The 14,436-nt window shown below is 41.1% G+C and overlaps 1 protein-coding gene across 2 annotated transcripts in view; it reads left to right on the forward strand.

Moving 5' to 3' along the window:
• The window catches only part of LOC124140760 (aminopeptidase N-like), a 79,299-nt gene that overhangs the window by 59,187 nt on the left and 5,676 nt on the right, over positions 1-14,436 (forward strand). For both annotated transcript variants that reach the window (XM_048386778.1, XM_046508493.2), the window contains exons 8-18: positions 92-205; positions 533-667; positions 3,972-4,037; positions 6,466-6,531; positions 7,114-7,292; positions 7,844-7,953; positions 8,227-8,372; positions 9,943-9,998; positions 11,740-11,887; positions 12,576-12,655; positions 13,495-13,605. In XM_048386778.1, coding sequence (XP_048242735.1) covers positions 92-205; positions 533-667; positions 3,972-4,037; positions 6,466-6,531; positions 7,114-7,292; positions 7,844-7,953; positions 8,227-8,372; positions 9,943-9,998; positions 11,740-11,887; positions 12,576-12,655; positions 13,495-13,605 — 1,211 coding nt within the window. The remainder of the gene's footprint in view (positions 1-91; positions 206-532; positions 668-3,971; positions 4,038-6,465; positions 6,532-7,113; positions 7,293-7,843; positions 7,954-8,226; positions 8,373-9,942; positions 9,999-11,739; positions 11,888-12,575; positions 12,656-13,494; positions 13,606-14,436) is intronic.

The raw sequence follows: 14,436 nt of genomic DNA on the forward strand, positions 1-14,436 counted from the left end.
TTCTTCATGTGTGTAAACCAGTATATTGCTGTTGTGGTATAGTGTATCGTGTTTCTCCGTGAGTGTATCTATTGCTCTTTGAATGTTGCAGTGGTTCGGCAACATCGTGTCCCCCAAATGGTGGTGGTGGCTGTGGCTGAACGAGTCCTTCGCTTCTTTCTGGGACTTCCATGCGGTGGAGGCCATCTACCCACGCAGGAGATCGGTGAGTGGCAATCCGAATACCATATTGGTCAATTTGTCATCTTATACAGTGCTACCCTTGAGAATTCCAGGGGAGAATATTGGCCCTGAACAACCTATTCTGGTCGTAAGAGGCGCCTCAAAGGAAGAGACTCGGTGACCTGATTGATGGCGTGTCAACCTCCCCGACTTCGTGGATCGTTGCTCATACTATCAATCACTGGATTGTGTGTCTCAGAATCGATTGTTCACTGGCAACGTCATCGAGCTGGAATAGTGCTGAGTACGGCGTTTAACAACAAACAGACAACATGCATACAAACTGATGGTATGTTCTTCTCTGCCACAGACGGAGCAGTTCGTAGTCCAGTCCATGCATGCTGCGATGGTCGTCGACGGAGTGCAGACGTCGCACCCAATGACGAACGATGTCGAGAGTAACGCTGAAGTGGAGGGCTCCTTCGACACCATCACATACTCAAAGGTATGTGTGACTGGGGAGTTAGGTGGAGTGGGTCGGGGGATGAGGTTTAACGTCACGCTGACGATTTTTTCACTTTTATACAGACATGCAAGTACATGTGTTTGTATGATTCTGAGTGTGTTTGTGTGTGAGTGTGTGTGTTTGTGTGAGGTTACTTGCACTATTCTGGTCTAAATTCCGGTTTTAAAGCGCTAGCCCATTGAGAACAGTGCCACAGTTTAACATGGATATCACACTAAGACACAGCATACTGACTCCGAGTTACAGAGAGGTCGAGAGATCACTCATCGAGCCGAAGGTTTGAAGTTTTGTTTACAATATTTAATGTTTTCCACAATCGTCGTTTCGACCTTCTGCTTAATGCCTCACAAACCTCATTCCGGGCGAGCTCTGTCTTATTTCTTGTGTGGACAATACTTTATTGGTTTCGACACCGTCATTTCGACCTTCTGCTAAGTGTCTCACAAACCTCATTCCGGGCGAGGTCTGTCTTATTTCTTGTGTGGACAATACTTTATTGGTTTCGACTCCGTCATTTCGACCTTCTGCTAAGTGTCTCACAAACCTCATTCCGGGCGAGCTCTGTCTTATTTCTTGTGTGGACAATACTTTATTGGTTTCGACACCGTCATTTCGACCTTCTGCTAAGAGTCTCACAAACCTCATTCCGGGCGAGCTCTGTCTTATTTCTTGTGTGGACAATACTTTATTGGTTTCGACACCGTCATTTCGACCTTCTGCTAAGTGTCTCACAAACCTCATTCCAGGCGAGCTCTGTCTTATTTCTTGTGTGGACAATACTTTATTGGTTTCGACACCGTCATTTCGACCTTCTGCTAAGTGTCTCACAAACCTCATTCCAGGCGAGCTCTGTCTTATTTCTTGTGTGGACAATACTTAATGGTTTCGACACCGTCATTTCGACCTTCTGCTAAGTGTCTCACAAACCTCATTCCAGGCGAGCTCTGTCTTATTTCTTGTGTGGACAATACTTTATTGGTTTCGACATCGTCATTTCGACCTTCTGCTAAGTGTCACAAACCTCATTCCAGGCGAGCTCTGTCTTATTTCTTGTGTGGACAATACTTTATTGGTTTCGACACCGTCATTTCGACCTTCTGCTAAGTGTCTCACAAACCTCATTCCGGGCGAGCTCTGTCTTATTTCTTGCGTGGACAATACTTTATTGGTTTCGACACCGTCATTTCGACCTTCTGCTAAGTGTCTCACAACCTCATTCCGGGCGAGGTCTGTCTTATTTCTTGCGTGGACAATACTTTATTGGTTTCGACACCGTCATTTCGACCTTCTGCTTAGTGTCTCACAAACCTCATTCCGGGCGAGGTCTGTCTTATTTCTTGTGTGGACAATACTTTATTGGTTTCGACACCGTCATTTCGACCTTCTGCTTAGTGTCTCACAAACCTCATTCCGGGCGAGGTCTGTTTCGACACCGTCATTTCGACCTTCTGCTTAGTGTCTCACAAACCTCATTCCGTGCGAGCTCTGTCTTATTTCTTGTGTGGACAATACTTTATTGGTTTCGACACCGTCATTTCGACCTTCTGCTTAGTGTCTCACAAACCTCATTCCGGGCGAGCTCTGTCTTATTTCTTGTGTGGACAATACTTAATTGGTTTCGACACCGTCATTTCGACCTTCTGTTAAGTGTCTCACAAACCTCATTCCGGGCGAGCTCTGTCTTATTTCTTGTGTGGACAATACTTTATTGGTTTCGACACCGTCATTTCGACCTTCTGTTAAGTGTCTCACAAACCTCATTCCGGGCGAGCTCTGTCTTATTTCTTGTGTGGACAATACTTAATTGGTTTCGACACCGTCATTTCGACCTTCTGCTTAGTGTCTCACAAACCTCATTCCGGGCGAGCTCTGTCTTATTTCTTGTGTGGACAATACTTTATTGGTTTCGACACCGTCATTTCGACCTTCTGTTAAGTGTCTCACAAACCTCATTCCGGGCGAGCTCTGTCTTATTTCTTGTGTGGACAATACTTAATTGGTTTCGACATCGTCATTTCGACCTTCTGCTAAGTGTCTCACAAACCTCATTCCGGGCGAGGTCTCTCTTATTTTTTGTGTGGACAATACTTTATTGGTTTCGACACCGTCATTTCGACCTTCTGCTAAGTGTCTCACAAACCTCATTCTGGGCGAGCTCTGTCATTTCGTGTGTGGACAATACTTTATTGGTTTCGACGACGTCATTTCGACCTTCGGTTAAGTGTCTCACAAACCTCATTCCAGGCGAGCTCTGTCTTATTTCTTGTGTGGACAATACTTAATTGGTTTCGACACCGTCATTTCGACCTTCTGCTAAGTGTCTCACAAACCTCATTCCAGGCGAGCTCTGTCTTATTTCTTGTGTGGACAATACTTAATTGGTTTCGACACCGTCATTTCGACCTTCTGCTAAGTGTCTCACAAACCTCATTCCGGGCGAGCTCTGTCTTATTTCTTGTGTGGACAATACTTAATTGGTTTCGACGACGTCATTTCGACCTTCGGTTAAGTGTCTAATAAACCTCATTCCAGGCGAGGTCTGTCTTATTTCTTGTGTGGACAATACTTTATTGGTTTCGACACCGTCATTTCGACCTTCTGCTAAGTGTCTCACAAACCTCATTCCGGGCGAGTTCTGTCATTTCTTGTGTGGACAATACTTTATTGGTTTCGACGACGTCATTTCGACCTTCTCCTAACCGTCATTCTGGGGGGAGCTGGGTTTTTAGTTTTGTGTTGAAAGTTCTGTAACGGTTGTTTGAGGTTCTACTCAGATTAACACTCTTGAGGTTGTTACTTGTTACATGAAATGGTTGAGTGGGTAAGTGGATGTTCAAACAGACTATGATTGTAATATCGAATTATGCGTCAAATAAACTGCATATCGTAACATATTTAACACAAAATGAGTGTGTCAGGTATAACGCCACTTTTAACGTGATTGAATTATATTGCCATCAGTCAATTATTGTTTTAATATGAACAGGTTGTTTCCATATTTACTTCAAATTAGCACTGTGAGGATATGGGTTGGCATACAATGAGTGATTATATGAGACACTTTTAAGACGCATTTAGTACATGGTCACATTACATCGGCCGTTTTATGTTAAACGAGAGTCCAAAGGTATTTTATATGCGTCTCGTTAATGATCCCCAAACATGTGCTCAGTTCTCTGCCCGTTACCTCGAAGGTTGAACCAAGCATTATAATCTATTCACGTGCGTTGTACATGTATACATGATGTAAATTTAAATCAAACCATGATGCTATACCTTGTAGGGAGCGTGCGTCGTTCGAATGATGCACTTCACCATGGGAGAGGAACTTTTCATCAGAGGGCTGAACGTAAGTATGGTTTGATTTTAGAACGTGTACAAAAACAGTGATATTGATAGCAGAGTACACCCTGGTTCATGTCAAGGAGCCTAGACTTTGTTCATTTCAACACATGTTGTTTTGGACCTATTACAACACTAAATGTGTCAGTTAATCCAAAATGCTGATTTCCGAAATATTTCAGTCTTTGACTCTGGATGATTTTCTTGAGAAAATAAAGATTAAGCGGTAAGTATAAATGTACAGTACATATGGCAAAACATTCATGTTGGACCCCAATGTTGATTTTCTCAATTGGACATTTCCAGTGTGCCTAAAACGGCCCTTATCCTTCTGTGTCCATCTTCCCGAGGCAAGAGAGTTAACTGATTTTAAAAGTTCAGTTTCCACTCTTGCCGAACTAGGCTGGAATTAATGGGCTCGATCGTTGCGCCACCAGTGGCTATTACCAATTGTGTCCCTTCTAAGCCTCTCCTAAGGACCAATCAGATTCCACCTCTCGTATCACTTGCGTTTGCTTCACACAAAATGGTTGCGCCCGGTCAAGACGATCTGATCGATAATCAAGATCTATTTTGTGATAAAACGGGTCTTACATCGCGAAATGCATCAAATCACGTGAGCAACTTGATTAAAAACATGAGAAGATTTGGAAAATATCTATTGACAACGAGTTGGTGGTGCACATGCTCTACAAATCCTGCAGTCGACCGAACTGTGCACGGCACGGTATTTTGATGAAGTGAAAGCCTTAAAATATGACTTATCTAAGGGGCAAAGGAAACTATACATCTCAGATGATTTTATCAAATGTTTGATTTTTAATTGAAAGTTATCGATTTAATATCCAAGGATAAGCTGTACTGGCGCTTAGTCAGCACTCAATTACTTATGGCTTTTTTAACATAAATTTGATTTGAAACTTAAAACTTAAGTTTAAACATAAAACAATATTGGTATAATACGCAACATCTTTTTTTTTAAATCAATAATCTTTCTTTTTTCGGCACAATTAAGAATATTTCAAACATGGTAGGGGTCATTTGGTTGAAAATTCGCTTCTTACCCAAGTTTTCGTTGAACCAATTATTTTGACACAAAATTACCAATATTTCACACATTTCGTTTTACAAACTGTTGCAGGAATGGGTGATGGTTAAATACACATAGTCAAATTTAACAACTGTCCTTTCGCTTTCCAACTATATAAAGAACAACAACTCGGGTTACGTATTTAGTCCCCCAGTTTATTTTTCTATTTGGGTAAAACAGTATATGTAATTACTTATAGAAGGACGAAGCCATGTTATGCATGTTTATTAAATAGAAATAGACACATTTGATGAGTGTAAGCAACGGTGTACCCATGTAGGCTAACGAGAAATGTATTACATTGACAAGAAATGATGTCATTTGTAGCTTGGAAATCACTGAAATGAACGTTTATTCCAACACTAGAGTGAATGGAGTGATAGCTCATACCCAATGGCTTACTCTCACTGTTTTGGCTCGCTTACTATAATAACAGTATGAGGTAATATATGTGTTGCCTGTATTCGCAAGACATTTTGGAATCACAATTTATTGGCCCAGTATTTAAACAGTAATAAATCACTTTCCTTAATAAGTAAAGTATGTACTCTTACCTGAACGGCATTAGCTCAGCGGGTAGAATGTTGGCTTGTGGCAGATCCAGTCCTTGTCCATCACTCTGTCTCGTCCAGCATATATCTGTATTACATAGTTTAAGTGAGTCCGATTCGAATACACGACGGTAAAAATAGCCACCCAATCAAATTTAGCCATTTTTGATTGAGTGTGAGTATGTGTATTGGGTATAACACTGGTTTAAACAGCATTCCAGTTATATCACAGCGTGCCAACTTTATGTAGGCGGAAACCCAAAGTAATGCAGGTCTCTGACATTTATCACTTTGGTGAAGCCCACGAGCACTGTTTTGTGCTGGCAAACCCACATCAAATTTGGAACAAAACGGGATTCGAACCTACGAGCATATATAGGATCCTGGCGTACCCAAGAGGAGTAACTCTGCACAGCGAAATGGAAAATTCGTGCCCCCTCTTCATGAGGGCTGGCCTTATCATCAAATAAAGCTGGAAACATCTTGCAGCGGGGGACTTCACTCCCCATGTCTTGATACTAAATACACTTAATACTTTTCCAACAAAAGGTTCATTTAAAAAAAATGTTCTGTTGTGATTAAATATAGAGGGCTCGCTCGAACGTGGCTGCAATGTTTAACGTGGATGTGTGCCGTTCAGAAGTGATAAGTGATAAGGTCAGTTTCGTAACGAAGTTATGGTGGCGATAGTGCCCAGGGTATTTAATAGATTAGATTGTCGATGTCAAAACTGGATAATGGAAGATGAAATGGTAAGTTAATAGTTTGCTTTAAAGCCTCTTTTCCTCTTTCAGCTGTATTTGAAGAGACATCAGTACGGCGTTGCTGAACATAAGGACTTATTCAACGCTTTGACGGAGGTACGTCACAATTTTATGTCAACGTTCCACAGTGCTACATGGAAATACCTGAAACAAGCTGGAATAAGATTCCCGATGGGGTTGTATCGTTGGGCTTCCGTCAGTCGTGACATGTTTTTTCTGTTCACTTGCTGTAAGAATACATGCAAATGCAAACCTAACGTTTTTATAGCCCAACAAATGATGACGCATGTGCATGTCATGTTGGTGTGTTACGGCGCCAGGCCCTCGCGCAGTTGTGTTTTTAGCGATACTTCAACCAAATTTCTGCAGTACCTCATTTTCTCAAATCAATTCAATCCCAATCCATGCTGAAATGACCAGTTCAGTTTTGGTATTAGTTTTGTATGGATTATTTATCCATATGGTTCATGATAAAATCTGCAACACAAATAATGATAGAGTATGGTAAAGTAAAGCAAGTGTGTGTGTGTGTGTGTGTGCGTGTGTGTGCGTATGCGTGTGCGCCAGTCGAAAAACAAAGATTGCTAAGTGATACAGAACATTGCCTTTTAAGCGCATATTGGTATTTTTTTATCTATCGGAACTGCTAAAAATATGTTGTTTATTCTTTATACACAGCAATCTGTAGCTGAAGGCACTCCCATCAACATGACAGACATCTTTGAACCCTGGGTTACACAGATGAACTACCCTCTCGTCACTGTCAGGGTCACGGGTCCTGGAACCATCCATGTCCGCCAGGAACGCTTCCTCAACAACATGAGCTCCAACACGACCGGAGACACAGCTCCGTATGGGTAAATACAGTGTTGTTCCTTGTTTAGTTGTCGCTTGTTTGAGGCTGTGCTGGAGAGCTGCAAGGGCTAAAGCTTTCAGAGAATCCATGTATAGAATTGTAAAGCATGACAATTTAATTTTATGAACTATTTAATTAATACAGAGGGCATCATTTGGAGACATTTACTTAGATTCAGAACATCTAATCACAATTTACCAGTTGAAACAGGAAGGAGAAAAATACCATCATCTGAAAGAAAAGGACCATTCTGACAATTGTAAGACACATGTGATGAATTTAGTTGAAACAGGAAGGGGAGGTGATGAATTTCACCATTATGTGTCCTCCATTTGAAAGAGAGAAGAAACAACTCAAACATGATTATTATTATATTTAACCTTAAATGTATTAAATGAAGTTACTTTGTAATAATCGACGATTAGGAACATAGCGAAGTTATGTAAAATATTTATGATAAAGTTAAAAGCAGGAAAGATTTGTTTGTTTGTTTGTTTTTTTAACGCCGCACTCAGCAATATTCAACCTGACGGGAATGCTTTATTTTTGCAGTTACAAATGGACAATCCCTATCACTATCGCCTCGAGCAAGAACAGCAGCAATTTAAACAAGAAGTACAGCTACAACGACATTGTATGGTTGGCAAAGACAGAAGCAGACAGTAAGTAGTATCTATACTGAATATATGACCTTGTTATGACTTGGTTGAAACCATCAAAGACAAGTATAATTTCGACTTTCATCCCCCCAATCAAGCTGACACGACGTGATATTAGTGTAGGGGTTATACGCAACCCGCATAGGAACATGTGTAGATACAGGCACCCCAACATTGCCACTACAGGTTGGGTGGGGCTGTGTGTATTATCAGCTAATCCGGAACAGTCATCATTTCAATATAGAAAATAGCTATGTAATTGTATTTTCTCAACAGAAAACATCATTGATCCTGTTGTCCCCGACCCTTCACAGAATGACGCATGGGTGGTCGTGAATGTCCAACAGTACGGTTACTACAGGGTCAACTATGAAGAGAGAAACTGGATGGCGCTCGTTAAACAGCTGGAGCTGGACCACACAGTAGGTGACGCAGTTTACAATGTTTCAGGGCGGGAAGGATGTTTCAGGGCTAGAAGAATGTTGCAGGGCGTAAAGAAAGTTCAAGGGCTAGGAGAATGTTTCAGTGTGTAAAGAATGTTTCGGGGCTAGAAGAATGTTTCAGGGTATAAAGAATGTTTCCGGGCGGCAAGATTGTTTCAGTGCTGAAAGAATGTTTCGGGGCGGGAAGAATGTATCGGGGCTAGAAGAATGTTTCAGGGCGGAAAGAAAGTTCTTGGGCTAGGAGAATGTTTCAGTGTGTGAAGAATGTTTCGGGGCTAAAAGAGTGTTTCAGGGTATGAAGAATGTTTCCGGGCGGCAAGGATGTTTCAGGGCTGGAAGAATGTTTCGGTGCGAGAAGAATGTTTCGGGGCTAGCAGAATGTTTTCAGGTCGCAAAGAAAGTTCAAGGGCTAGGAGAATGTTTCAGGGTGTTAACAATGTTTAGGGGCTGGAAACATGTTTCGGGACTGGAAGAATGTTTCAGGGCGGAAAGAGTGTTTCAGGGCCGGAAGAATGTTTGATGGCTAGGGTAATTATTCAGTGCGCGAAGAAAGCTTCAGGGCGAAGTCTTGTACTGTCGGGACCGACCACCCTTTATTTCTGAAAAGAGGAACCGAACAATTGTAGTTTTCACAACGCATTTTTGCAGTTCATCTAGCATGTCAAGCAAACACTTTTCTTCTTTTTTCAAAACCTTGGTCAAACCTATGTTTTCCAATATTTCCGAAAACAAATTATCTGTTTCATACATTACCGAATTGATTCAACGCCCTTTCTTGTTTTAGCTGACCTGTGCTGGTCTTAAGAGAATTAAAAAGATCGGGTGGGCAGAGTCGGTGACATGGTTGGTTGGTTTGTTGTTTACCTCCGCACTCAGCAATATTCCAGCTATATGACGGCAGTTTGTAAATAATCGAGTCTGGACTAAACAATCCAGTGATTGACATCATGCGCATCGATCCAAGCAATTGAGATCGATGACATGCATCAACCAAGTCAGCGAGCCTGACCACCCGATCCCGTTAGTCGCCTGTTACGACAAGCATAGTGACGTTTTACGGCAAGCTTGGGTTGCTGAAGACCTATTCTACCCCGGATCTTCACGGGTCACCGAAACATGTGGGGAATCGAACCCGGGCTTTCGGTGTAAACTCTGAATCAACTTGTCTACCCCCTCCCTCACTGGACAAAAGATGCTGCATCTTACATGTATTTTTGTTGCCGTTATATTAAGACATGGTATTATCATCAGTCATAGTTATCATAATGTATAACTTCTTTTCCATTATTCCTGTTCTGCTACAATGGATATTTTGTTTTCGTTATTTTCTGACGTTTTAATTATCCTACTCTTATGCTAAATCCGACCTTTATATCCTACTTTTTATTCTAATTTGGTTTTATCCAACTATCTTAGATTTTTCTATTGACCGGAGTTAATTCATATCGCAACTGTATTATGATTCGATCGGTCCAGTACATTTCTGCAAGATGGAGATATAATACCCTTGACAGTCGAGGATGGGGTAACTGCACTCATGTATTTTCAGGTGTTTCCACCATTGACCAGAGCACAACTTATTAACGACGCATGGGCACTGCAACAGTAAGTAGCATTCCTATTGTGAGTCTTGTTTGAAGGAAGGAGAGGGATGGTCATTCCTTACCTGGGGATTGAATGGTCACTGCTTACCTGGGGATGGAATGGCCACTGCTTACCTGGGGATGATAGGGTCACTGTTATTCTTGAGTATTGATTGGGCGCTACTTTGCATGTTCAACTCTTTAGCTGTGTGATGTATTTATTGACCATACAGTCCCAACACAGATACCGCTCTATCACGGTGTGTCAGCTTCAAGCTGGAGGGAAGCTTCAGTCCCAACACAGATACCGCTCTATCACAGTGTGTCAGCTTCAAGCTGGAGGGAAGCTTCAGTCCCAACACAGATACCGCTCTATCACGGTGTGTCAGCTTCAAGCTGGAGGGAAGCTTCAGTCCCAACACAGATACCGCTCTATCACGGTGTGTCAGCTTCAAGCTGGAGGGAAGCTTCAGTCCCATCTCAGATACCGCTCTATCACAGTGTGTCAGCTTCAAGCTGGAGGGAAGCTTCAGTCCCATCTCAGATACCGCTCTGTCACAGTGTGTCAGCTTCAAGCTGGAGGGAAGCTTCAGTCCCATCTCAGATACCGCTCTATCACAGTGTGTCAGCTTCAAGCTGGAGGGAAGCTTCAGTCCCATCTCAGATACCGCTCTATCACAGTGTGTCAGCTTCAAGCTGGAGGGAAGCTTCAGTCCCAACATAGATACCGCTCTATCACAGTGTGTCAGCTTCAAGCTGGAGGGAAGCTTCAGTCCCATCTCAGATACCGCTCTATCACAGTGTGTCAGCTTCAAGCTGGAGGGAAGCTTCAGTCCCATCTCAGATACCGCTCTATCACAGTGTGTCAGCTTCAAGCTGGAGGGAAGCTTCAGTCCCATCTCAGATACCGCTCTATCACAGTGTGTCAGCTTCAAGCTGGAGGGAAGCTTCAGTCCCATCTCAGATACCGCTCTATCACAGTGTGTCAGCTTCAAGCTGGAGGGAAGCTTCAGTACCAACATAGATACCGCTCTATCACAGTGTGTCAGCTTCAAGCTGGAGGGAAGCTTCAGTACCAACATAGATACCGCTCTATCACAGTGTGTCAGCTTCAAGCTGGAGGGAAGCTTCAGTCCCAACATAGATACCGCTCTATCACAGTGTGTCAGCTTCAAGCTGGAGGGAAGCTTCAGTCCCAACACAGATACCGCTCTGTCACAGTGTGTCAGCTTCAAACTGGAGGGAAGCTTCAGTACCAACATAGATACCGCTCTATCACAGTGTGTCAGCTTCAAGCTGGAGGGAAGCTTCAGTACCAACATAGATACCCCTCTATAATGGCGTGTCAGCTTCATGCTGGAGAAAAGATTCAGTCCCAACATAGATACTGCCCTATTATGGCGTGTCAGCTTCATGCTGGAGAAAAGATTCAGTCCCAACATAGATACCCCTCTATCACGGCGTGTCAGCTTCATGCTGGAGAAAAGATTCAGTCCCAACATAGATACCGCTCTATCATGGTGTGTCAGCTTCATGTTAGCGGAAAGTTTCGTGTGATGCAGGTCCTAGTTTAGGTGAAACCTACGAGCACACGTTGGTGCTAAGAATTAATACAAATCTGGGCTTCAAACCCACGATTGTAGGGGTCCGCTACATATAAGAGACGTAACTGTACCACAATGTCCTGGACAGCCACTATTAAATTCACGCACTGAATCATATGTAGCTTAATATCAGATCCAAGTGGGAACTGTTTCTTTTAGAACCGGCCTTGTGACGATGGGAATAGCGCTTCGCACTTTGAATTTCCTCAAGAACGATGTGGACTATGTCTCTTGGCGAGCGTTCACACGACATGACGACTACCTTATAGCTGTTGTGGAACAAAGTCAATTCTACGGTGCCTTCAGGGTTAGTTTTGTTTAAAGATATCTCATCAGGTCTACTAAAGACGTTATTACGAGGTCATGTGTTTCAAACTAACAGTTGAAATGAAAATTGTAGAAAAATGTTTAAAAGTATTTCGTGAGAAGCCAAGCTGTTTCCCCCTATCCTTATTTCGTCCTGTATGTTAGCAAAATGAAAGTATAATCATATTCCATACTTGAGTATTTTTGGTTCGACGAATTAAATAAGAAATGATAAATTTTAAATAATATACCATCCTCGTTTATTCAGGGTATGATACCTCCATTCTATAATGATACATACCCACCATAGCTAACATAGCTTCATTTTGGGTCCGATTCGAAATACGTTACACTAAAACTCGCCGTACAATAGAACTGTACACATGAGCGAGAGAAATTCTATGCGACATGTTTGCTGATAAAGATAACGATGGTGACTTCACACCCTACATGGAGCTATGTTGGCGGATGGGTTCAGGGCATTTATCATAATAGAATGGAATATAATGCACAGGATTATCGAGGATAAGCATCAGCATGTAACAATCGAGTCGGGGACAGTCTTGAGCTACAACCACAGAGCAGATAGACGTAGAAGGATGATTTTCCTTTTTAAAATTAACTATCGCAATACGTACAGGTATGTTTAACGTTCACAGATATTAAAAAAATATAAATATTTATTTTAGGAATTCATGAGGGTCAGTGCAAACAAGACCTACAATCACTACAGAATGAACATACAAGATGACACTCTTCCAATAGACATGTAAGTATAAGGACCGCCTCCGTGGTTAAATGGATAGAGCGTCTGCCAGGAGAGCGAAAGGACGGTTGTACGCGTCATACTAAACAAAGTGGACTCACACGTGTATTTATTGGGTTCAGATAGAGCGTCTTCCAAAATCTGGTAATCAGAGGCGGACAAATGGGGTCGTCAGGCTCGGTGACTTGCTTGATTGCGTGCCATCGTACCCCGACGGCCGGGGACGTTGCTCTTAACATCAATCACCGGTTTTGCTGAAATATTGCTGAGTAAAACAACAATCAATCAAAACCTCGTTATGTATGGGTATAGCTCTTTCATCTCATACAGTCTAAACAAACTCTCAGTACACTCAACAAGTCAGACATTTTGACATCTGGTGCCAATCTCGTGTTGTATTAAATTCAAACATTTCATATTTATTTAATATTTTGTTTTTTTTACGACATATATATTGATATGGCCTCATTATGTGAAAATTATTCTTTCTTGGTCTTTAGGTGTTGAGGTGCAGTTATATCCCAATTGACAATACAACAATTTCCCTTGAGCCAGATAGTCTATAATTAGTTTAAATGGCCACAGTGCTCATTTCCGTCACATACGATGTACACTACCCTATATAGCTTGAGTGCGGAGCAAACAAACACTAAAACAAAATGACAAGGAGTACTTGTTTAGAAATATGAGCTTCTCCGGTCCAGTGATGCAGCGGTCAAATCAGCTGTTTCAATCAGAAGTTGATATTGTGGTTTGAAACCTCAGATTGACCATTCACAGTAGAGTATTTTTAAGTTAGAACAAGAGTTTTACACTGTATATCAACATGTGAATGTGATCAGATTTCAGATAAGCCGTGGTTCCAACTATGCCTGTACATTTGGAGTCCAAGAATGTATGGACGATGCTCTGCGACTGTACCGGGAGTGGATGATGGACACCGTCAACAACAGGTGAGCTGAACAATTAATACATAATAGAAAAGAAGGAATTAAAGCAGAGCTGAACAATTTACAATAATATAAGAAAAGAATAAAAAAAGAGCTGGACAATCTGCAATAATTGAAAAGAAAGAATAAAAGAAGAGCTGGACAATTTACAATAGTATAAAAGAAAGAATAAAAGAAGAGCTGGACAATTTACAATAATATAAAAGAAAGAATAAAAGAAGAGCTGGACAATTTACAATAGTATAAAAGAAAGAATAAAAGAAGAGCTGGACAATTTACAATAGTATAAAAGAAAGAATAAAAGAAGAGCTGGACAATTTACAATAGTATAAAAGAAAGAATAAAAGAAGAGCTGGACAATTTACAATAATATAAAAGAAAGAATACAAGAAGAGCTGGACAATTTACAATAATATAAAAGAAAGAATAAAAGAAGAGCTGGACAATTTACAATATTATAAAAGAAAGAATAAAAGAAGAGCTGGACAATTTACAATAGTATAAAAGAAAGAATAAAAGAAGAGCTGGACAATTTACAATAATATAAAAGAAAGAATACAAGAAGAGCTGGACAATTTACAATAGTATAAAAGAAAGAATAAAAGAAGAGCTGGACAATTTACAATAATATAAAAGAAAGAATACAAGAAGAGCTGGACAATTTACAATAATATAAAAGAAAGAAGAAAAACAGAGCTGAACAATTAATACATAATATCCAAGAAAGAATAAAAGAAGAGCTTGACGATTAATACACAATATAAAACAGAGAATAAAAGCAGAGCTGAACAAGTTACAATGATATAAAATATAAAATAAAAGAAGAGCTGGACA

Source organism: Haliotis rufescens, unplaced genomic scaffold (assembly GCF_023055435.1).
Source record: "Haliotis rufescens isolate VD_foot unplaced genomic scaffold, xgHalRufe1.0.p SCAF_60, whole genome shotgun sequence".
Lineage (NCBI taxonomy): Eukaryota > Metazoa > Mollusca > Gastropoda > Lepetellida > Haliotidae > Haliotis > Haliotis rufescens.